The following is an 18665-nucleotide window of genomic DNA, read 5'->3' as shown; positions in this document are numbered from 1 at the left end:
GCACATCCAGAGAACCCCGCTGGATTATCGTTGCAATAGAGCATCTTATGCGATGCGCCGAGACAGGAGTCCTGTGAGCAGATATAGCGTGCGACGTGGCATCCTTCCTTCTCCGTCGTTTCATCCTTCGACACGGAGCGCCACGAGAGCTCCTTAGCGACAAAGGCCCCGTCTTTTTATCTAAAGTTGTCAAAGCGCTCTTGGCCGAGTGCAACATAGTTCATCGCACTACCACAGCGTACCATCCGCAAACGAACCGCCTAACCAACCTAACCTAACCTAACCTAACCTAACCTAACCTAACCTAACCTAACCTAACCTAACCTAACCTAACCTAACCAAATGCATACCCGCATTGCTCATAAAAACACCTACGAGGTTTCGACAGCTTTGGTTACTTTGAAAGCTGCAACTCGAAATTATTCTTGCATCTGATGCAGTTGGTGAAGTGTAACACTAAATGTATTACTGTGAGTGTGTCAAGTGCAGCAGGTTTTCCGGTGTTTCCATGAAATAATAGAACCTCATCTATGCTGGCAATCAGCAAGAGCTTACTAGTAAGTAAGTAAGACTAAGATTTAATAAAAAAGTCAGCAATACCACCGGTCACGCCGGGTGCGTATTTTGAAGTTTTGCGCCATAATTTATGCGTCTTAAAAGCTCTTTAATTAGGACTCGCTGAGTTCTGCGGTAATTGAAGCGTAAAACACCGCTGCTTTATTTATTTATTTATTTATGTATCGGTGTACCAAAACAAGTCTTATTGACCTCCATGAAATGCAAGCATTTTTGCTTAGGTCTACTTACCGTCGCAGTATTTATTTTTATCAACCATCGTGAAGACAAATTGGAATTTATATACTGACATCGCCCCGTTCGCGTTTTGATCTACGAAGCGACTTCATTGGGATGCACTCATGTCTATTCCGGGCCCCGAAAGCCATAAAATGCCTTTTTTAAGCGTGACAAAGTGAAACAATTCGCCACTACAAATATTAGCATCTGAAGATCTGCTAACATAGCTTTAGATTATTAGAAGAGGAACATTTTTGCCTTAAATCTTCTGTAAGCAATCACTGTATGTTCTTGCGGATAAGAAAGAATTCGGGGGTAGTATTTGTGTAATTGATAGTTATATTCAGAGTCGTAGTGAGGCTCATTTATGAACTGTAGCATAAGTAAAAGATGTGAATAAAACAAAACATATGACTGAGCACTTACCGCACGTGCTTAGACGGGACACACATGGCGTGTAGGGAAACAAACGCAATACCCCCAACGAATTTAATTTTCGCATACGTAGGGCTCACATTTTCCCCATTGCAGTAGCCAGAAATGTTTGCAAGTTTAGGTAAGATCTCGGCTGCGACGTTTTAGGTGCGGACTACCTTAGGACCGCACAATGTTCGTCCGCGTCCGTGCGCATAGCATTTACAATCGCAAAAAGCACACATGCACCGGCAGGATTCGCGCCTGTGTCTGGTAGACCAGACAGAGTCAGTGTCAGTCGTCTTACCCATTCGGCTACAACCATGAGTTAGTACCCGAGAGCCAAACGGCCTACTCCCTCCCATCTAATGGTGCGGAGTACCATAGGACCTCCCAATGTTCGTCCGCGTCCATCCGTGCGCACACCACCATCAAGCGAAAATCAAGCCAAATTCGATTTGAGCCGTGAGTTGCAGTTTCATTTAGGGAATAATCAAGGTGCACGTCTCTAATCGAATGACGGTTGGGGCGCAAATCGGATGTCACTCGGGGCGCAACTTAGAAGTCATTTCGAGTCCCCGTACTCCGCACCCTCGCCATCATTCACGGCGTGGAGAAGCTGGCATTTTTTATTAATTCTGCTCCAACCCGCCGCGGTGGTTCAGTCACTACGGCGTTTGGCGTTGAGCGCGAGGACGGCGAGTAAATCCCGGTGGCTGAGGCCGTTTTTCTGACGGTGGTAAAAAATAAAAACTCCCGTGCATCGAGATTTGGCGGATATTGAAGCTCTCTAGGCCGCCGAAATTGATTCTCAGGCCTTCACTACCGCACACAGAATAGCACAGCTGTAGCGTCAGCGCGTAAATTCGCCAATATTTAAACACTTTTGCAATTGAATTATGCTTTCCTACAAGCGACCATGTAGAGAAAAATCGTATAAAGTGCGACTTGGACCCTCCGGTGTCTCCTAGCGATTTCCACTCATCTTGTTATTATTAGATCCGTATTCATCCACTCAGTAAATTCTTCCAGGACGCATTTGTGGCTTTATTGCCCTAAAGTTCGGCTGCGTCATTGCGTTGCGCAACACCCTAATACGGTATTTTACAAATGCGTAATTTCAAAAGCATGATGATGTGGTTGGAATGTCTGCCCCTATCTGCATCTTTGCAGGCAGACATTTATTGCAGTTTCGGTGAAAGCGTCTAATTGTAAGCTTCGAGCTTTGTTCTATTGGCACATTTTATTTTACTGTGTGTTGGGATTGTCAACAGGGGCCACTACGACAACTATCCAATGTAGCTTATAAATGTGAATCTACTAATTCGTAATCACAAAACGAAGTCGAAATACCATGAAGGCAGGTCATGTATCACTCATATTTTTTGGGCTGCTCGCGTGTTGATGAAATTATACTAGGTAGCCCACATTTTAATCCAATATAACACTAAAAAGTTTCTTTTAGAAGGAAATACGGGACACATGCTTTTAAAGGCCAGAAAACGCGTCCAAAATTCGGACAAGAGAATTATATATCTGCTACACGAATAAAAACACTTTAATGTTGAGTGTACGGCTGCAAAAGACGTTCGAAAAAGTTGTGACACTTCTGTGAACAACAAAGCTGTTGAAGCTGACAAACACCCATCAATAGTAGGCAAAAAACCCCCAAGCCGAACGAAGAAAGCATGGTTAGGGAGGCCCCAGTAATCGAACCTGGGACCTTTGCGCCGTGAAGCAGGGTTACCTGAAAAGCTCTTCGGGTACGGGTTAGCAGCGGTTGGGAAAAATAATATGTGCAGCCAATTGAAAACAAAAGGAAACACTTCCCGTGGTAGAAATAAAACCTTAGCGCCACGCGTTATGAAACATGAGTCTATCCGATTGAGCTATCATCTAATTCTGTTCGCACAGCATTCTTAGTTCGTAGTGCGGGCGTTCGCCTTAGACGTGGCCGCGGTCCACTTTGAGAGCGATGTAAAATCCTGCGGACTAAACGATCCGGGCCTGCCAGTCATAGATAACGTGCAGCGGCAAGCTCGCAAATATATGTGAGGTGATGACATGAATGCGATACTTGGTTCCTTAATAAACAACTTGAAAGTAAATTTATGTCCGGTCAATGGGCCATGGAACCAATAATCTTCGAAGTAACACTTACAAACAGGACACAAGCTTCCTAAACCTAAGAACAAACTTGAGTGCAAAAATATCCTAGTTCAAAACAAAAGGAAACGGATTTGACCTGGCCACGAAATTAGGGAAAATGACAATCGTTGACTACCGGGCTGACAGAGTGGACACCGAGAGACAGTTCTAAAAAAAGAAGGCCAAATAATAGGTGGAGGGACAAAATAAGAACATTCGGATGCAGAGAATGGATTCGAGCTCCGCAGGGTAGGAGCGGTTGGAGATCAATAAAGGAGGCATTTTTCCGGCAATGGACCTAGTGGACTGCTGCTGCTGCTGCTGATGGTGATGGAACAGCTAGGCCTCCGACGAAGAGAGAGGGGCTGCCAGATCTGCTGTTTCTACATCCTTGCACCCCTAGGACAAGCTGCGCCAATGCATGAACAGCGGAGCGGTTGTGCAACCAGTAATTTCGCCGTGGAAGGAAGTAATACAAAGAAGATGCTAAGTGGTCGTAAGCGCATACCCTGCGCTGACTGCCGACCGTCCTCATTACGCACAGTGGCTTCCCGAGGAGTTCGTAAATGGTCAGCTCTCGTGAGCGCGTGCCTCAGCGACCTCCGAGTCCTCGGCTGTCGCAGTGGCTTTAGCAAAAAAAGAAAAAGAGAATTCCAGCACTGCCGTCGAGCGCTATTGCGCATGTAAAATAAATCCCAGCGCAAATTCTCCGCATTCTCAAGAAGTCATAATGAATAATTGTAGACATGGCTACATGTGTGCCACTCCTTCCCGATACGACTTGCATATCCCGCCACCACTGTCTCCATTCGATGACGAAGAGGTGGTGTAATCTACAATGCTGAGGATGACGTTCCACCCACCACTCTTTGCGAAAAAGACGGCGACATCTTCGATACATACGAAGGCGATTACGAGCACCGCAATTGTGCAAGTAAACAATGATACTAATACTTTACTATGCGTCCGGTAATGCTCGCCCACAACAGCCCCGCTGTTCGTCTCGCACGTGAGTGCGAGCTTCCCTGAATTTTTCATAACATTTTCACCCCATTATTCATTTTCTACGGCATAGGTCTTATACCATTTTCTGGTTACCAATTGGTTTCAACTTACGTCTTCCAGGTATGGCGTGAACATGATCGAAGGATTCATGAGCTTGTGACTGGGATGGTGCAAACGCACAATGCAGTCTTTCGATAATGTCCCATCTTCATATAATGTACATCGGTTACCAAATTTTGTTCTTGCTGTAAACAAGACTTCACCTTGGCACGCGTTCGCTCTCATCTGAAAACAGAAAACGATGTCAGTTTTTATTCTTTCCGGTTGTATAATGCTTGTTCTAATACGTCCAGCATTACGGCTATAAAACTGGAAAATCTAAATACATCGTATTGATAGTGAGCAAGCAGCCTTAATTATTGCCCCTGCTTCAGGGCGAGCCCCAAGGGCCAAAATACTTTTTGCTGTTTTTCACAACGAAGTATAATTACGCCAATATTTGCTCTTGTACCCAGCACCAAAGAGTGAACATCTTCGGAAAATAATCTTGAATTGGATGAAATATATGAATCCGGACTCTCGCCAATGCGTATTAAAAATTCATATAAAATTTTTGTGAAAGATCCCCAGTTCCTTTCCGTCCAGATCCGTGAAATTCGAATATCAGTGAACGACCAAGCAGCTGCTTTTTCTAAATAAAAGGATTACTTGTATGGTATTTATCTGAGGTGCCGGTATTTTGGTGAGAAGCACAGAAACCACAGCTCAAGTTACAAACATTTGCACCAAATGCAAAAAGGCGCACATGGTATGTGTCGCTGTCAGAAGCGGAACCTTGAATTTCCGCGCCAAATGAAGTTAATATGGTTACGTAAAATTTCATTTGGTATAGTTCTATTCAGTGAAATTTGTAAAGAGGAAATAGAAACTGATATTTGGCATAAATCCGCAAGCCATTTTTATGCACAGATAACGTAAACTAGCGCGGGGAGATCTCGAGGGCACGACAAACCTATTGAATACTCCATTTTTCTGTACTCTCTCCGAAAAGAATATGAGGTATAAAATATGAGAGCTGAAATATGAGCACTCATGCTCAAGCAACCAGCCCAGATAACTAATTTGGGAACCTAAATTGAGAAAAGGGAGGCCATTACGACAAAGTGGAGGTGATGTGACAGCCCGTGAGCGAGCGTCCAGCCGGCAGGTTATTTCGAGCGATCAATGCCGGCGTGGAAGGCGCTCCCGAGCTCTTCCGGGTGCATCCCCGCATGTTCTCCAGGTGCCAGCGCAGACGGCGGACCGGTACGGCAGGAATGTGACATCGCTGCTTGCACGGACCTCTGTCAAGTGCAGCATCGTCTGCTACGGAGCTATTTTAAAACCATTACCTGATTAACGCTGCATTCGACGGGAATGCAAGTTATGCCCCAGTTAATTTGGTGGTGCATACTTCAAAGAAAATTTGCTCGAAGAGAAGTTTTGGCGCAGTTGGCCTTTAACGGAAGGGATAAGCTCAACAACATTGCATGAACGGGAGAACAACGCGTTACCGCCAACAGAAAGAGAAACGCCGTCGGTGACGTTGCTAGGTGTTTATGGTGAAGAGTAAATTTTTCTTGGACGCGTACGAAACTAAGTCGATTCACTGTCATAATGGTGTGCAGTTCAATGGATCAAAGTACCCTGTTTTCGCTGTGTGAGCGGCATTACGATGAAACCCCCAATGAGAACAGCCGGAGACGTGTGACAGAATGACATCCTCTTAAGACGCACTACCATGATCCCTCGCCTCCTAACGGATAATCATGCATAATACAACAAAATTATCACAGAATCGGGACCCTTGTCCTCAAGGTCGCACTTCCGGTACACACACTAGTGCATGGGAGTTTAAGCAGAAGGACATCTGTGTCTGTATGTATATTTACCCATAAGCTCTTGTCATATTCTAGGTGCTTACAGAGTCTTCTGAGAGAAAAATTAATCGTCAGTTTCAAGCGTTTTCACACGTTTCTTGGGGAGATAAAGATGACGGCAAGATTTTTTTTAGATTTCTGGTTTAGCTTCTCGTTTCATCTACTGCGCCGATAACGGCGACGTCGACGAGGGCGGTTTGACAGCAACCACCAAGTTATTCTTCCCCATCAAGGTCGCTTTCTCGCATCGAAAAATTTCACGAGAATTACGATCAACGCGTTAGTCAAGCTTTTCCTTGGGTAAACTCAAACGTCGGCGGAGACGATGTCCACATTGCGTTTGCGGAGTTTTGCGTAGCTACAAGAGTACATCAGAAAACCTGGCTTTAGCAGCTGACGCCGCACACCATCTATTTTTTTTTTTTGCCATCATATATAATTTCAGGACAGGGCATCTCCAATTTTTGTATGGTGTTTAAATTGAGGTGGTTGACGACAACGAATCCCGTCTTAGGCTTATGGTCTGCCATGCACTAGCAACAAAGTGAAAGGACTGAGGAAAATAACACTTATTGCGTGAGCAATATATGGGGAATGTAGGCGGAATTTTCGCGTGGCTCCGCGGAGCACCGTCGTTCTGTAATAGGGCTAGCGATAGGATAGCCCAAAGCGGCATCAGTTTCAGGGTGCATGGGATGAGTTGCAGTTGCAACTGTGCATATTTCGCGAGGGCGACGGCACCCGGGCAAGCCACCTACCTATATGTCGTATCGACCTGTCCCTCGACTGCCTCCACCGCTTGCATGCGGTGATAAACAGAGTTCGAAGACAGTAAGGGCGGCAAAACTCCACCCCGAAAATAAATGTGCTCATCGGGACGAGGCCAAAATTCCCGAGGGAAGAGGGACGAGAGCATTTCGCATTTTTGGAGATCAACCAAACGGATCTCAATAATTTCCTTATTTCATGCCATAGTGTCACATTGCCTTTTCATGCCGCAAACACCAAGCAAAATCTTTCCAAGCTTACGTTGCCGTCTTCGTCACGGTACAGCACAGGATAGTTCTTGGAGTCGGCAGCACCGTATTCGTCACATACACCGTAGCGAAAATGGGCCCATTCGTGGACGAAAGTGGAAGCTAGGGTGAGAACGAGTTAACCTTTATTGAGGAATGAAAAAACAAACTTTTTAAAATACGGGAACACTAAGCAGAATACGGGAGCTGCGAAGCACTTCTAGAGTAATCATTTATGATTTGTGTTTAAGCTTTTTGGTGTAACGTTTACTCTTCCGGTTAAATTTGCAGACACTCTCAAGAGGGGAACTGCCGAATCAATCCTGAGCATCCGTTTTTTTTTTTTCAAACCACTCGGCTTTCTACCAAACGCTTTAAAAGTCAGCTTCACTAAAAGCGCCGATATTTATTGCTGAAAACATGTTTTTCGAAGTAAATACAACCAACTTATATAAAAGTATGGATGGTCTAGGGCCCTTGAATAAATACCTACATATGTCCCCTTGATTCACTACTTAGCACTTATTGACCGATTCTTTTTTAAGTCTGCTTCAAAACAATCCACAATTCACAGCTGAAAGTGGTCTTTCTGGACCAATGTAGGTAGCCTGATATAAATGTATGAATGCCCATCGGGCTCCCAATGAACTCATCTGATGACATCGCGTATTCCTGTATTTAAAAAAAATTAAACTGTTGGGGGATAAATGCGCAAAACCTACACCTGGGATACGAGGCGCGCCGGAGTGGGGGGCTGTGGATTAATTTTTACTGTCTGGTTGTATTTAACGTGCACCCAAATCTTGACACAGGAGCGTTTTTCGTTTTTGACTACAATCTGGACACTACCAATTGCCTCCGGGATCAAACCCCCTCCTTTAGGATTAGGAACACAATGCTCTAGCCACTGAGCCACTGCGGAACGAGACTCCTACTGCAGCGCTATACACTCAGCATTTTTACATCATGCAATGCTATACACAGATGCAGTGCTAAGAATATATATTTTCATTGACAGTACGACCATTTCTATATCGGACTATGATGTTCGTATTACCTTTGAAATTATTGCCTCGATAAAACTATGTACCACTGAGAAGTGTTATGGAACCAAGCATCTGTAAAGTCGACTTGAATAACCGACACAAATGCATTTCTGGGAACATTTACTATTGTATTTGGTAACATAAGCAGTCATTATGATTTGATGGCCCCAGGGTACTTAAAGAAGGACACTGATGTATAAAAGCACATTGCTCCGTACAGGAAGATCAGAGTGCGTTAATCAGGGTTTTGACCCGGATTTTTTTCGTGTTCGTTTCAGGTTCGGGTTCAAAGGTTTCAGGTCCGGTTTCGGGTTCAATTCCCGAGAATCATTTATTTCCGGTTTGAACCGGTTCGAACCGGTTCACATGTGTTTCTATGGGTTCGGAGAAAAAAAACGGGAGTGTTTTACAATAGCTAGCCCCATCAATCCGTACTGAAAATGGTCTCTCAGTTAGGTAGGTCCTGATGAAAGAGCCGACTTCGCTGAAGAAGAAGGCGTGTTAGAATTCAAAAGACGACTCAGTGGTTCACTCTGTGAATGTCCCTTTTGAGCAACGCTCGCACTTCGTGTGATCGGCCGCCAAGTAACACCATATAGGATAAGTGGTCAAGCCCTTCTTCTGTACCCAGTGGACATCTGAACCCAATCTGCTCCAATGGCACCGAAGAAATGTCCCTATCCACCCCTGAAGTAGTGTTGCGTGCATCCGCTCCAGCAGATTACACAATGTGCAGGTTAAGGCGATTTGGTGCAAACTGGGGAGATGGTAAAGTGGTTTCCCACAAATTTAGGTGTCTCCTAGGTACCTATAATTCTATATTCTATATATAAAATTCTATATAGATATTGTTTTATACTTACAAGCTCCATTTAATTTATTCCATTCACTATCCAAATTCATCCAACTGTCAGACGGTTGCCCCGTAGTGTTTTGTCCGAAATAAGCCGCAGCTTCGCGGACTTTCTTGAGCATGGTGTGGTGAAAAAGTGGTGTTTCTTGATTCAGTAGTAGCAACATATCTTATGTGCACAGTTTAGTGGACATTTACTAACACGCGTAGACGAAGAGAGCGCGCCTTTTAATACGTTAGTGCAGCATGCTCTGAACTGATCGACTGCAAAAGCGCAGTCGATAATTCACGTCAGAGGTGTCATCTGCTCCTCGCGGAATAATGCCTTCAGGAGTTCTTTTGATAAAAACGCGTTGGTCAAATGCCCTTTGCATTGTGATATTAAATTTATTTATTTATTTATTTATTTATTTATTTATTTATTTAGTTATTTATTTATTTATTTATTTATTTACACAATACTGAACCCCAGTGAAGGGCCGAATAAGGAGAGGCGTAATTACGAACCATGTAATATAGACAATAGAAGTTCAAGAACATAAAAAGCGCGAAAATTAAGGGCACAACTCAAACAACCAACAAAGAAATTTAACACATTCATATTACACATCATAATACAATATGGTCAATCTAGTCAATGCTATTTACAAATGATGCTGGTAATTGATTTCATTCGGAGTGCGCGGGAAAAAGTAGAATTTGTAAATGTTAGTTCTAGCATTGAAGGGCATTTGAGAGTCTGCATGCCGGTGTAGTTTTCTGCGAGCGGTGAGTGGGTCAATTCATTGCTCTGGACTCATAGAAAATTCATTATACTTGAGAAGATAAAAAAATTTTAATCTGTGCACCTTCCGTAGATTAGGTTGTTATGATCTCTCATATGTTGGGTTGATGTATCAATCGAAGGGTATTTCGAATAGATGAAGCGAGCAGCTTTATGCTCGATCATCTCCAGTACCTAAATGGCTGTTTTTTGTGTAAGAATTCCAGATAATGCATGCATAGTCCGCTTTTGGTCCTAAAATATAGGGTAACATTTTTGAACTTGCAGGGGCGCGTTTAAGCTTAGGCCTTGAAAAACTGAGTTGACGAAAAAATGACGCACAGATGTTTGAAATGAGTTTCTTTCAACTTAAGGTGTTTGTTAATGTAAGACAATACTTGTATTTAGTAACTTCGTTCAAACGTTGTCCCGGAAGGCTATAAGGGAACGCTAAAGAAATTTTCTTGTATGTTATTTTCATGAAGATGGAGTTGCCAGCATTTAGGTTCATATTCCACTTAGCACACCTGTCGTATACATTACAAAGATTGGAATTAAACACTGATTGGTATTCACGGCATGTTATTTAACTAATAATGCACAATCAACTGCAAACAGTGTAATTGGAGCTGGGCCAGTAATTACATCTACGATATCGTTGACATATCTGAGAAACAACAAAGGGCCTTAGGCACTGCCTTGCGGAACTCCAGATCACACGGGCAGGGATTGTGAACCTTCATTATCACTGCGAACCAATCGCTTGCGGTTGCTCAGATACGAAAATATCCAGTTAAATATAAATGCAGGAAGACCAGTTGACTTTCATTTAGTGGTAAGTTGAACATGAGAACCACAAAAAGCTTTGAAGAAATCTAGAAAAATAACATCTACTTGGCCTGAGTTGTCCAGAATAGCGGGAAAACTGTGAACTACAGGTGTTAATTGCGTTACTGTAGAGAAACATTTTTTATAGTCATGTTGAACGGAAGAAAGCAATTTACGGTCGTGTAAGAATTTGTTTGTGAATGTAGTTAGCTATAACAAGTTCAAGAAGTTTGCAACACGAAGACATCATTTGAAATTGGCCGGTAATTAGTAGTGGATGCAGAATAACCTTTTTTAAATACGGGTACCAAGCTGGCTATTTTGCAGTCAGGATGTACTATTCCGAGTAAAGAGATGCATGAAACATTACAAGCAGAAATTGAGCTAAGATCTCGCCATAACGAGGGAGAAAAGTATTTGACAATTCTTCCGGGCCAGGAGAACCTTTTTTTAAAGTTGAGCATCAAGAAAACAACACCAGGCACAGACAAACTCATCATCGGGAGCTTAAGGGACATGGATTGTAGGCATGAGATCACTCGGGTGAGAAAAAAAAAACTCTTTGGAAACAAGCATCAAAATGTTCAGCAATCTGGAAAGGATCAGCATGGAGCATGCCCCGGTGGCTAAGTTGTTTTATGGGGTTCTTTTTGCTGGACCGGAAACGCGATAACTTCTGAGGCGCATTCCTGATCAAATCTGGCAAAGTATTTTCTAAGTACCGAAGCATCGAGTTTGCGACTACAGAGTTGAGAGCGATATAGGCAGTTGGATTAGTTGAATTATTGATGCCACGGTTAGCCTCTCCTGCTTTTAGGCTTTTGATTTTTCTGTTGATATGAAAATTTCATGCTTTATTCAGTTGTCCAGGAAGTATAAGCAAATTTTCCTGAATTTGTCACATAATTCGATGGCATCAGAACCACAAACCTGCTGAGGCAAAGATCGAGGTTGTCTAACTCACTTTCACCCTGCCCCATCGAAACATCCCTGACAAAGGTAGGTTTGGGCTGAGGCCTTTGTGGGTGCATATTTTCTACAACACAAGAAAACTCCACCATTAGGTCGCCAGAAATGATACGGGTAAAATTCACGGTAACATTTTTCATGGTACGGCTCAGGACAACTAGCTCAAGTATCAAGTTGCTTTATCCAGAAACATGTGTCGGTTGGTTTACAATTTGGTGCATGTTACGGCGTGATATTATATCAAAAAGGTAAGACGCGGAAGTGGTTCATCCTCGGCTGCGAATATGATTTTCTAAATCAACGCCCGGTAAGTTAAAATCGCCTACTAGAAACATTCTGTCATTCCAAAATGTCATCATATGGTCACAGGGAGCGTTCAAGTGCTAAGGCGGAGAATCGGGTCACAATCAATTAATGCTTTTCTGCAGTGCTAAGTATCATTCCCAAATTATAATATGATCTGCCCGGGGCAGAAATATCGCCTGCTTGCGTTAGGAGTATCGTCGGCTTGCGTATCAAAAATCTGACAAGCGTGAGTGCGCAACAACACGCGAGCAGACGATACTTCTGCGGATATCTCAGAGGATCAGGCATCGCACCAATGGATCAAAGAGGACCACTCTCCTGGTCTGCGCGTGTTAGGAAATGTCCACTAAACTGTGCCCATAAGATATTTTGCACATAATGGACGAAGAACCACACTGTTTTCCCCACATCATGCCCAACAAAGTCGCCAAAGCTGCGCGTAATGCCGATCAAACAACTCGTGTACAACCTTCTGGCAGCTGGATTAATATGATTGGCAACCGGAATAAATTGGTTGGCGCTTCGACTAAATTCACTGGCACCTGCATTAAATTAGATGGCGTGTGGATTACATTAGATGGTGATTGGAATAAAACGGCTCGGGCCTGGATTAAATTGGATGCTAATTGTATTAAAGTCAGTGGGAAAACCTGTAGTTTAAAATTTTGGATTGGGATTCAGGAAGCCGGTAATAGACCGTCCTTAAGAACGAGATATGTGCTAAATGTTTTATAACCCAAGGAAAAAAAATAGCCGCTCACCTGGATTTCCAAAGTCTTTTGTCGAACGCCCATATAATTCAGTGAGAAACTGGGATGGCACGCTTATGTATTCGCCGGGATCCCCACACTCCCGTGGCTGAAAAGTGCTGAGGCGGTTGTCACTGCTCAGGGGATCAGGTGGCGTGACCCGTACATCGCTGCCTTCGAACCTATCCCCGACGTATAGTGTGGCGTTGGCACGCATTGGCCATGTGTGCGGAAAGTCGATTATCACGCTTTTGATGTACACTCTCCCATTGGTGGCGAGGTGGAGAAACTCCGAGGAATCTCGTAGGAGTGCCTTTATAACGAAACAAAAGCATCACGGGGTAATGACATCAACCTCAAAAAATGATATTTTTTACGCTCACTCGAAGCATTTAGTATTTAGAACGCTACTGAATCAAAAATTTAATACATCATTTTTTCAGTCCAGAACTCAGGACAAGAAAGGGATAAATATTGGCTGTGGGCAGTTATTAGTCTAATAAATTGAATTTTACATCTTTCAACATTTCACTTGGCCACTAGACACCGCATTCGTATTCCTTCTTAGAAGCAACCTGCATCTTTTTAAGAGTCCGTGGGAATTATTCTGTGTGAATGCTGCTCCGTTTCGCTGTTCAGAACGTCTGCCTAATGGTGTAGGGGGTGGATCTCAGCCACTCGGTTCGGTTCGGTTCCGGGGCTTCCAAATTTTTTTTATTATTTTGAATTCAATGGAAAGTTTGATAGCCTGGAATAGTTTTCAGTGTTTTGAAATTTGGTTTCTGTTCATTAGGCTAGGTTATGTTAGCTTTGATTACGTTGTGCGCCGTTAGGGAGAGATAAGTACTTCCAGAGGTGTTTTGCACTGATACGTACTTCGACGACACTTTAGTGTACTGGTTATAGTGCCGTCCGACATCGGTCTAGATGCAGTGCTTTGTTTTTGCCTCCGTCAGAAAAGCGGCCGCCGCGGGCGGAATTGAACCCGCGTCCTTACGATGAGCCCACAACCCCACAGCCACTGAGCGACCACTCATTTTTTTATGGGGCGCTTATTTTGCTACAGGGCATAGATGATGGCGATTGATTATATGATGATAAGAAAAAGTCATTAGATGAACATTAAAAAGTTCGCTTCACGGACAAAGTCTACGAAACGATAATGGGGGCCCCTCTAAACACGTGATACGAGCGGATGCGTCTTATACGTGGGGGCCCATCGCCGGAAGTTGCCGCATCTTGTATGACTCAAGGTGGTTGAGGCTGGCTACTGCATCGCGGCGCTGGCAAACCGGGAACCCCAGGTTTGAAAACGAACCTCGGCGTCGGTTTCTCCCAATAGTTGCTGGGACAAGTCTAGCAAAGTGTTACATACCCCTATCATGTATAATGTCAGCAATGTTGTATTGGACCACGCTTAATACGAAATTTCGGTCGTGTACTAAAGAGTCGCCCTAAGGGCAACGGGTGATGATGAAGATTTTAAGAAGGCGAAATAGTCGGTAAGAAGAAAATATTACTTTCACGTTCTCGATTGTGTTAGGAGTACGTCAGTGCCCTAGTATAACGCTGTTTAGCATTGAAGGTGGGGTGCCAACACTATAATGTACAATGATTTGCACATTTTCAAGTTCAAGTACTTTACCCTATAGAACTTGTGCTACCCCTTGATCAAACCGCTATCCCCTTAACACATAACCATAATTGAACAGCTACTCCAGCTGTAACCTTTTAAATAGTGCAGCGGCGTTGAAGCATTTCTTTCTTCTGAATGCGGTACCTTGATAGATTTTATCTTGAACTCACAGAGCTGGACAACTAGACCTTCAAAACGCATTCTGCTAACTTCTCTCTTCTCTAGTAACGCCTTGATATGTGTTACACGCTGTATTGCCTGCATACTACCGCTGTCGTGACACGCTTCAAAATATAAGGGCTCGCGACCACGCAGCAAAGGCAGTCGAACGTCGAAATGACAATGAACGTCGAAATGTATTCAGCTGCCCAGTTAAGAATTCTACAGCGGAGCGGTGTCTGTCAACCCTCCATTGATTGTTTATGTCCGTGCCCCCAGAACTCATATTCCCGCTAATGAGAAGCAAAAAGAACAAAGCGGCATGGGTTGGTGGATGTGGAAAGATGCGTCGGGGGGTATTAAATTAGAAGGCTGTGGGTGGTACTAGGATGGGTTAATGTCCATTGGGGTAGACTTAGATAAATTTCAAATACATTGGGGTAGACTGAGGTAAGTTCGTTCAAATCTATTGATATTTATTCGATAATTTATTCAAAACATCTATTGTCCTCATTGCAGGGCATTGAGTAAGGGGGCTACAAAAGTCAGATGTTGAAGAACATACTCTAGAAACTTAAGAGTAACAAAACGAGCAGAGCAACTAATTACGACGAGGTTGGCAATACAAGTTTTAGTTGGACGAGGATAAGACGAAAAAAACAAATGCCAACACCAAAATGACCACGCGAAATCTACGTACAAGTAAAAGAACCAACATAATCAGGGTAGTAGATATAGGAAGCAATCAACCAAGGCAGCCAAATATACGGACGTGACGAGCAGAAAGCCGTTAATGGTTCGAAATACGCACAAGAAAAGGGCACAAAGAAAACGCAGAACCGAATCGTGAGCGTGCAGAAAACATTTTCAATACAAAAGAAATAAAATCGGGCACACGTTACGACATTGCGAAACATTACGCGTGAGAACATATTATCCTATATCAAGGTAAAATAAAGGAGATTAAGGTGGGTTGCGTGAGGTAGATTGTAGTGAACTAAAAATAGTAATATTTCGGGGGTAAGGGAGACTAAGGTCGCTTAAAGTTGCTTTGGGTATTTAAACTGAAATAGCATTACGATACTATAGGCTAGAAGGAGTTAGAACAAGGCTCCTTGTGGTGGTTTAAGCTGAATGAAAAAAAATAAATGGATTAAGGTAACATTGCTATATTGAGGGGCGTGTGATGCCTTAACGTGACTTAAGATAGTTTAAGATAAATTGAGGGCCGTTTTGTAAAATATGGTTATTGAGATAAATCATGAGCAATGAATAATTAGTATGGTAGGTTAATGAGGATTGCAATAAATAAAGCGTTATAGTAAATTATTGTGCATTCATGTGGGTGTAGGGTATATAGGGTGGACGGAAATAGAATAAAACCATTTCATTTCGATGATTAAGCTCATCCTTTAGCAGCACAATTACGGTAGATTAAGTTGTTTGAGGTAGTTGGAAGTGGTTTATGATTATTAACTTACAATAAATAGATTTGGCTGGAACGGGATACACGAAAGAAGGATGGTGTATACTAAGATGAATAGGGGCAGATAAAGACAGATGAAACTCCTTGCATGCGGATTCATTAAGATGGATCATGATAGTAGACATGTACTCCAGTAACTTATATTTAACTTTAAACCTCAATATGCCCTAGCGGAAATCCCATGATTACACGCAACCTTATTACTGGCCTCCACTTACCTTATGCTTAAACCTAAGCTCAAACAAAAGCTAACTTACTGTTGCTGTGCCCTTAAACTCGGACGTGACAACATTAAAATTGTACGCTGACTCTTTTTACATAGTGCTATGCCGCGCCTCTGCACGACAAATGAAGGCATGTACACCACCCTCCCGCGCGTGCTATAAGATCCACTGGAGAAACATATTCTAAGGGCCGAATATTATACAATATTTATTCAAGGCACTCTTAAAGAATGCTACATACCGGCAAGCGCGCAATGCATTCATACAACTTCACAAAAAGAAAGAGCGACTGCCCGCCTGTACAAGCGGCCCCATAACGCTGATGATGGAAAGCATTAGCTGGGGGTGTATGCCCTACGGCAATGCTCACTTATATGTCAGTGCACAGCTTTCAACGCAGACGCGACAATCTCCCCAAAGCTGGCCTATATACAGCCGCTGCCGAAGAGAGAGAGATTTGCTACGAAACGCAAATTTCTGATGAGACATTCGATCAAACAAGCACTGTTCTAAGGACACTGAAGTTATTTTAATCAACACGCCCTTTGAAAGGTGTAGCTTTGAACGCATGTACAGAAATTGGTGGTTTTTGCTGTTTCAAATTTGCGTAAACTACGAAGATCTTAAAAAGTAATCCCTTAAGCTTCAATGTTCTTATCAATGAACGGCCTCTGGTTTTTAGGGGTAATGGCGTAAAGTGATTTTAGTAAGCCACACAGCAAACGTCACTGAAAGGTTTAGAGTAAACGAGTAATTTATCGGTCACTCAAACTACTTGTCTACAGTATAGTACACCGCTATGCTTCTGAGGTAGCTCACAAAAGCTACTCCAACTGGTTACGCCTTTGTCGCTGAGCAGACAACATGCGGGACGAATAATCATACTACTCACCTTAAGGTTTTCGGCGATTGATTCATCGTAGGGCACTGACTTGTGAATGGAAACTAATAGGTCTGTGTAGCCACCATCATACTTATCAATGTACACAGAACCGACACATTGTAACAAGATGGGCCACAATAAAGTCTTCACGTGCAACCATGATTTCCGTAATTGACGCATCTTGTCGGGCAGGATCCTGCAAGAAAATATTCGTAGAGAGACTGAGACTGCTTATGTGTTCTAAAGCGAAAGCTTAACATTTCACTTTAATCAATTCAATGAGGAAGTGTGCTCATTCTATTCAATTATTACCTGGCACCCACAATGCATTGCAGAGAACACACCACCATTGAGGGTATTTTGTTTTTTTATTACCATTGTGCTGATCCTCTTACCTTTAAAGGGACCATAAATGGGGTTGCGAAGGGTATAAGGCCTCGAGCTTTCACCGTTTCCCCGAGCCCCAAAGGGCTGTGGATGCAACGAGCTCATAAGCTTGGAGCAGGACAACGTAGAGACACTTGCCAGAGGCCTTGTGCTCCGAGGTTCGCGCAACCATTGGTTCGGCTCGGAGGTCCGTCCGACTTGTCCGTTTTAGCAGCCGGCGCACATGCTCCGCTTACTATTCTGCGTGGCCCTGATTTTCGCGTCGGCCGTGCTAGCGATGAGCCCTCGGTTCTAGAATAGTGAAACAAGCGTTTGAAGGCTAGATAGGGGTACCGCAAACACAACATGCTCACTCAAGACAGAGTATTTACCGCAAAGATGGGTGATTGGTCGTGGCGCTCAATAGTTTACAAGAGAGAAGAAAAAACAACTGAAAGATGCCCCAGAGAGGTCATTATTTTAACTGCTCAGACGCGAGATAAGTGTTCTGTCCTCGTTTACTTGTAAACGCGGTGATTCTAAGCCTTTTCTGCTCGAACCGGCTTAGGAGGCACTTATTCGCCGCTACAGCACTGCTTGCAAGAAACCCAAGCGGTGTATAAGTCATAGGTGCAAATCTTCAATAATTGTCTTGAGCGAGCATGTTTTGTTTGCGGCCCCCGTATCTAGCCTTCAAACGCTCGTTTCGCTATGCTAGAACCGACGGCCCATCGCTAGCATGGCCGACGCGAAAATGAGGGCAGTGCCTACACGGGCCTTCTCAGTTGCGCAGTTAACATCAACTGAATAATGCTGTAAACCTCAGTGCCTGTCTCTAATGTATTGAGTTTCTTATGCGAAGTCAGCAACGCAATAACAAGGTTCCCCTTTGCTCAAGTGCGCCCGAGAATTGGTTGTGGTGCAAAAAATGCGTGTTAACCTCACATTCTTTTGTAGATTCGACAGTACATACGAGTGGGGCTAACGCAAAGACACATGCATGACCCGAAAAACAACGGCCGAAGAACTGTCCTAGCACGTGCCATGCCCAATAAATACAAAAAAGGACCCAAATACCTGCTATGTGGATGCTTACCCGT

At 43.5% G+C, this 18665-nt stretch overlaps 1 protein-coding gene across 1 annotated transcript in view; it reads right to left on the bottom strand.

Moving 5' to 3' along the window:
* LOC144169282 (calcium-activated chloride channel regulator 4A-like) overlaps positions 1-18665 on the bottom strand; it is an 82954-nt gene that overhangs the window by 50460 nt on the left and 13829 nt on the right. The window contains exons 2-5 of the mRNA XM_077698359.1: positions 17209-17395; positions 12824-13124; positions 7311-7420; positions 4474-4647 (exon numbers count right to left, since the gene is read on the bottom strand). Of these exons, the coding sequence (XP_077554485.1) occupies positions 4474-4647; positions 7311-7420; positions 12824-13124; positions 17209-17379 (756 nt within the window). The 5' untranslated portion in view covers positions 17380-17395. The remainder of the gene's footprint in view (positions 1-4473; positions 4648-7310; positions 7421-12823; positions 13125-17208; positions 17396-18665) is intronic.

The sequence above is a fragment of the Haemaphysalis longicornis genome, unplaced genomic scaffold (assembly GCF_048455015.1).
Source record: "Haemaphysalis longicornis isolate Haplotype H1 unplaced genomic scaffold, Haemaphysalis longicornis Haplotype H1 scaffold_2, whole genome shotgun sequence".
In the NCBI taxonomy this organism is placed as follows: Eukaryota; Metazoa; Arthropoda; class Arachnida; order Ixodida; family Ixodidae; genus Haemaphysalis; species Haemaphysalis longicornis.
This window is presented reverse-complemented; position numbering and strand designations above follow the sequence as displayed.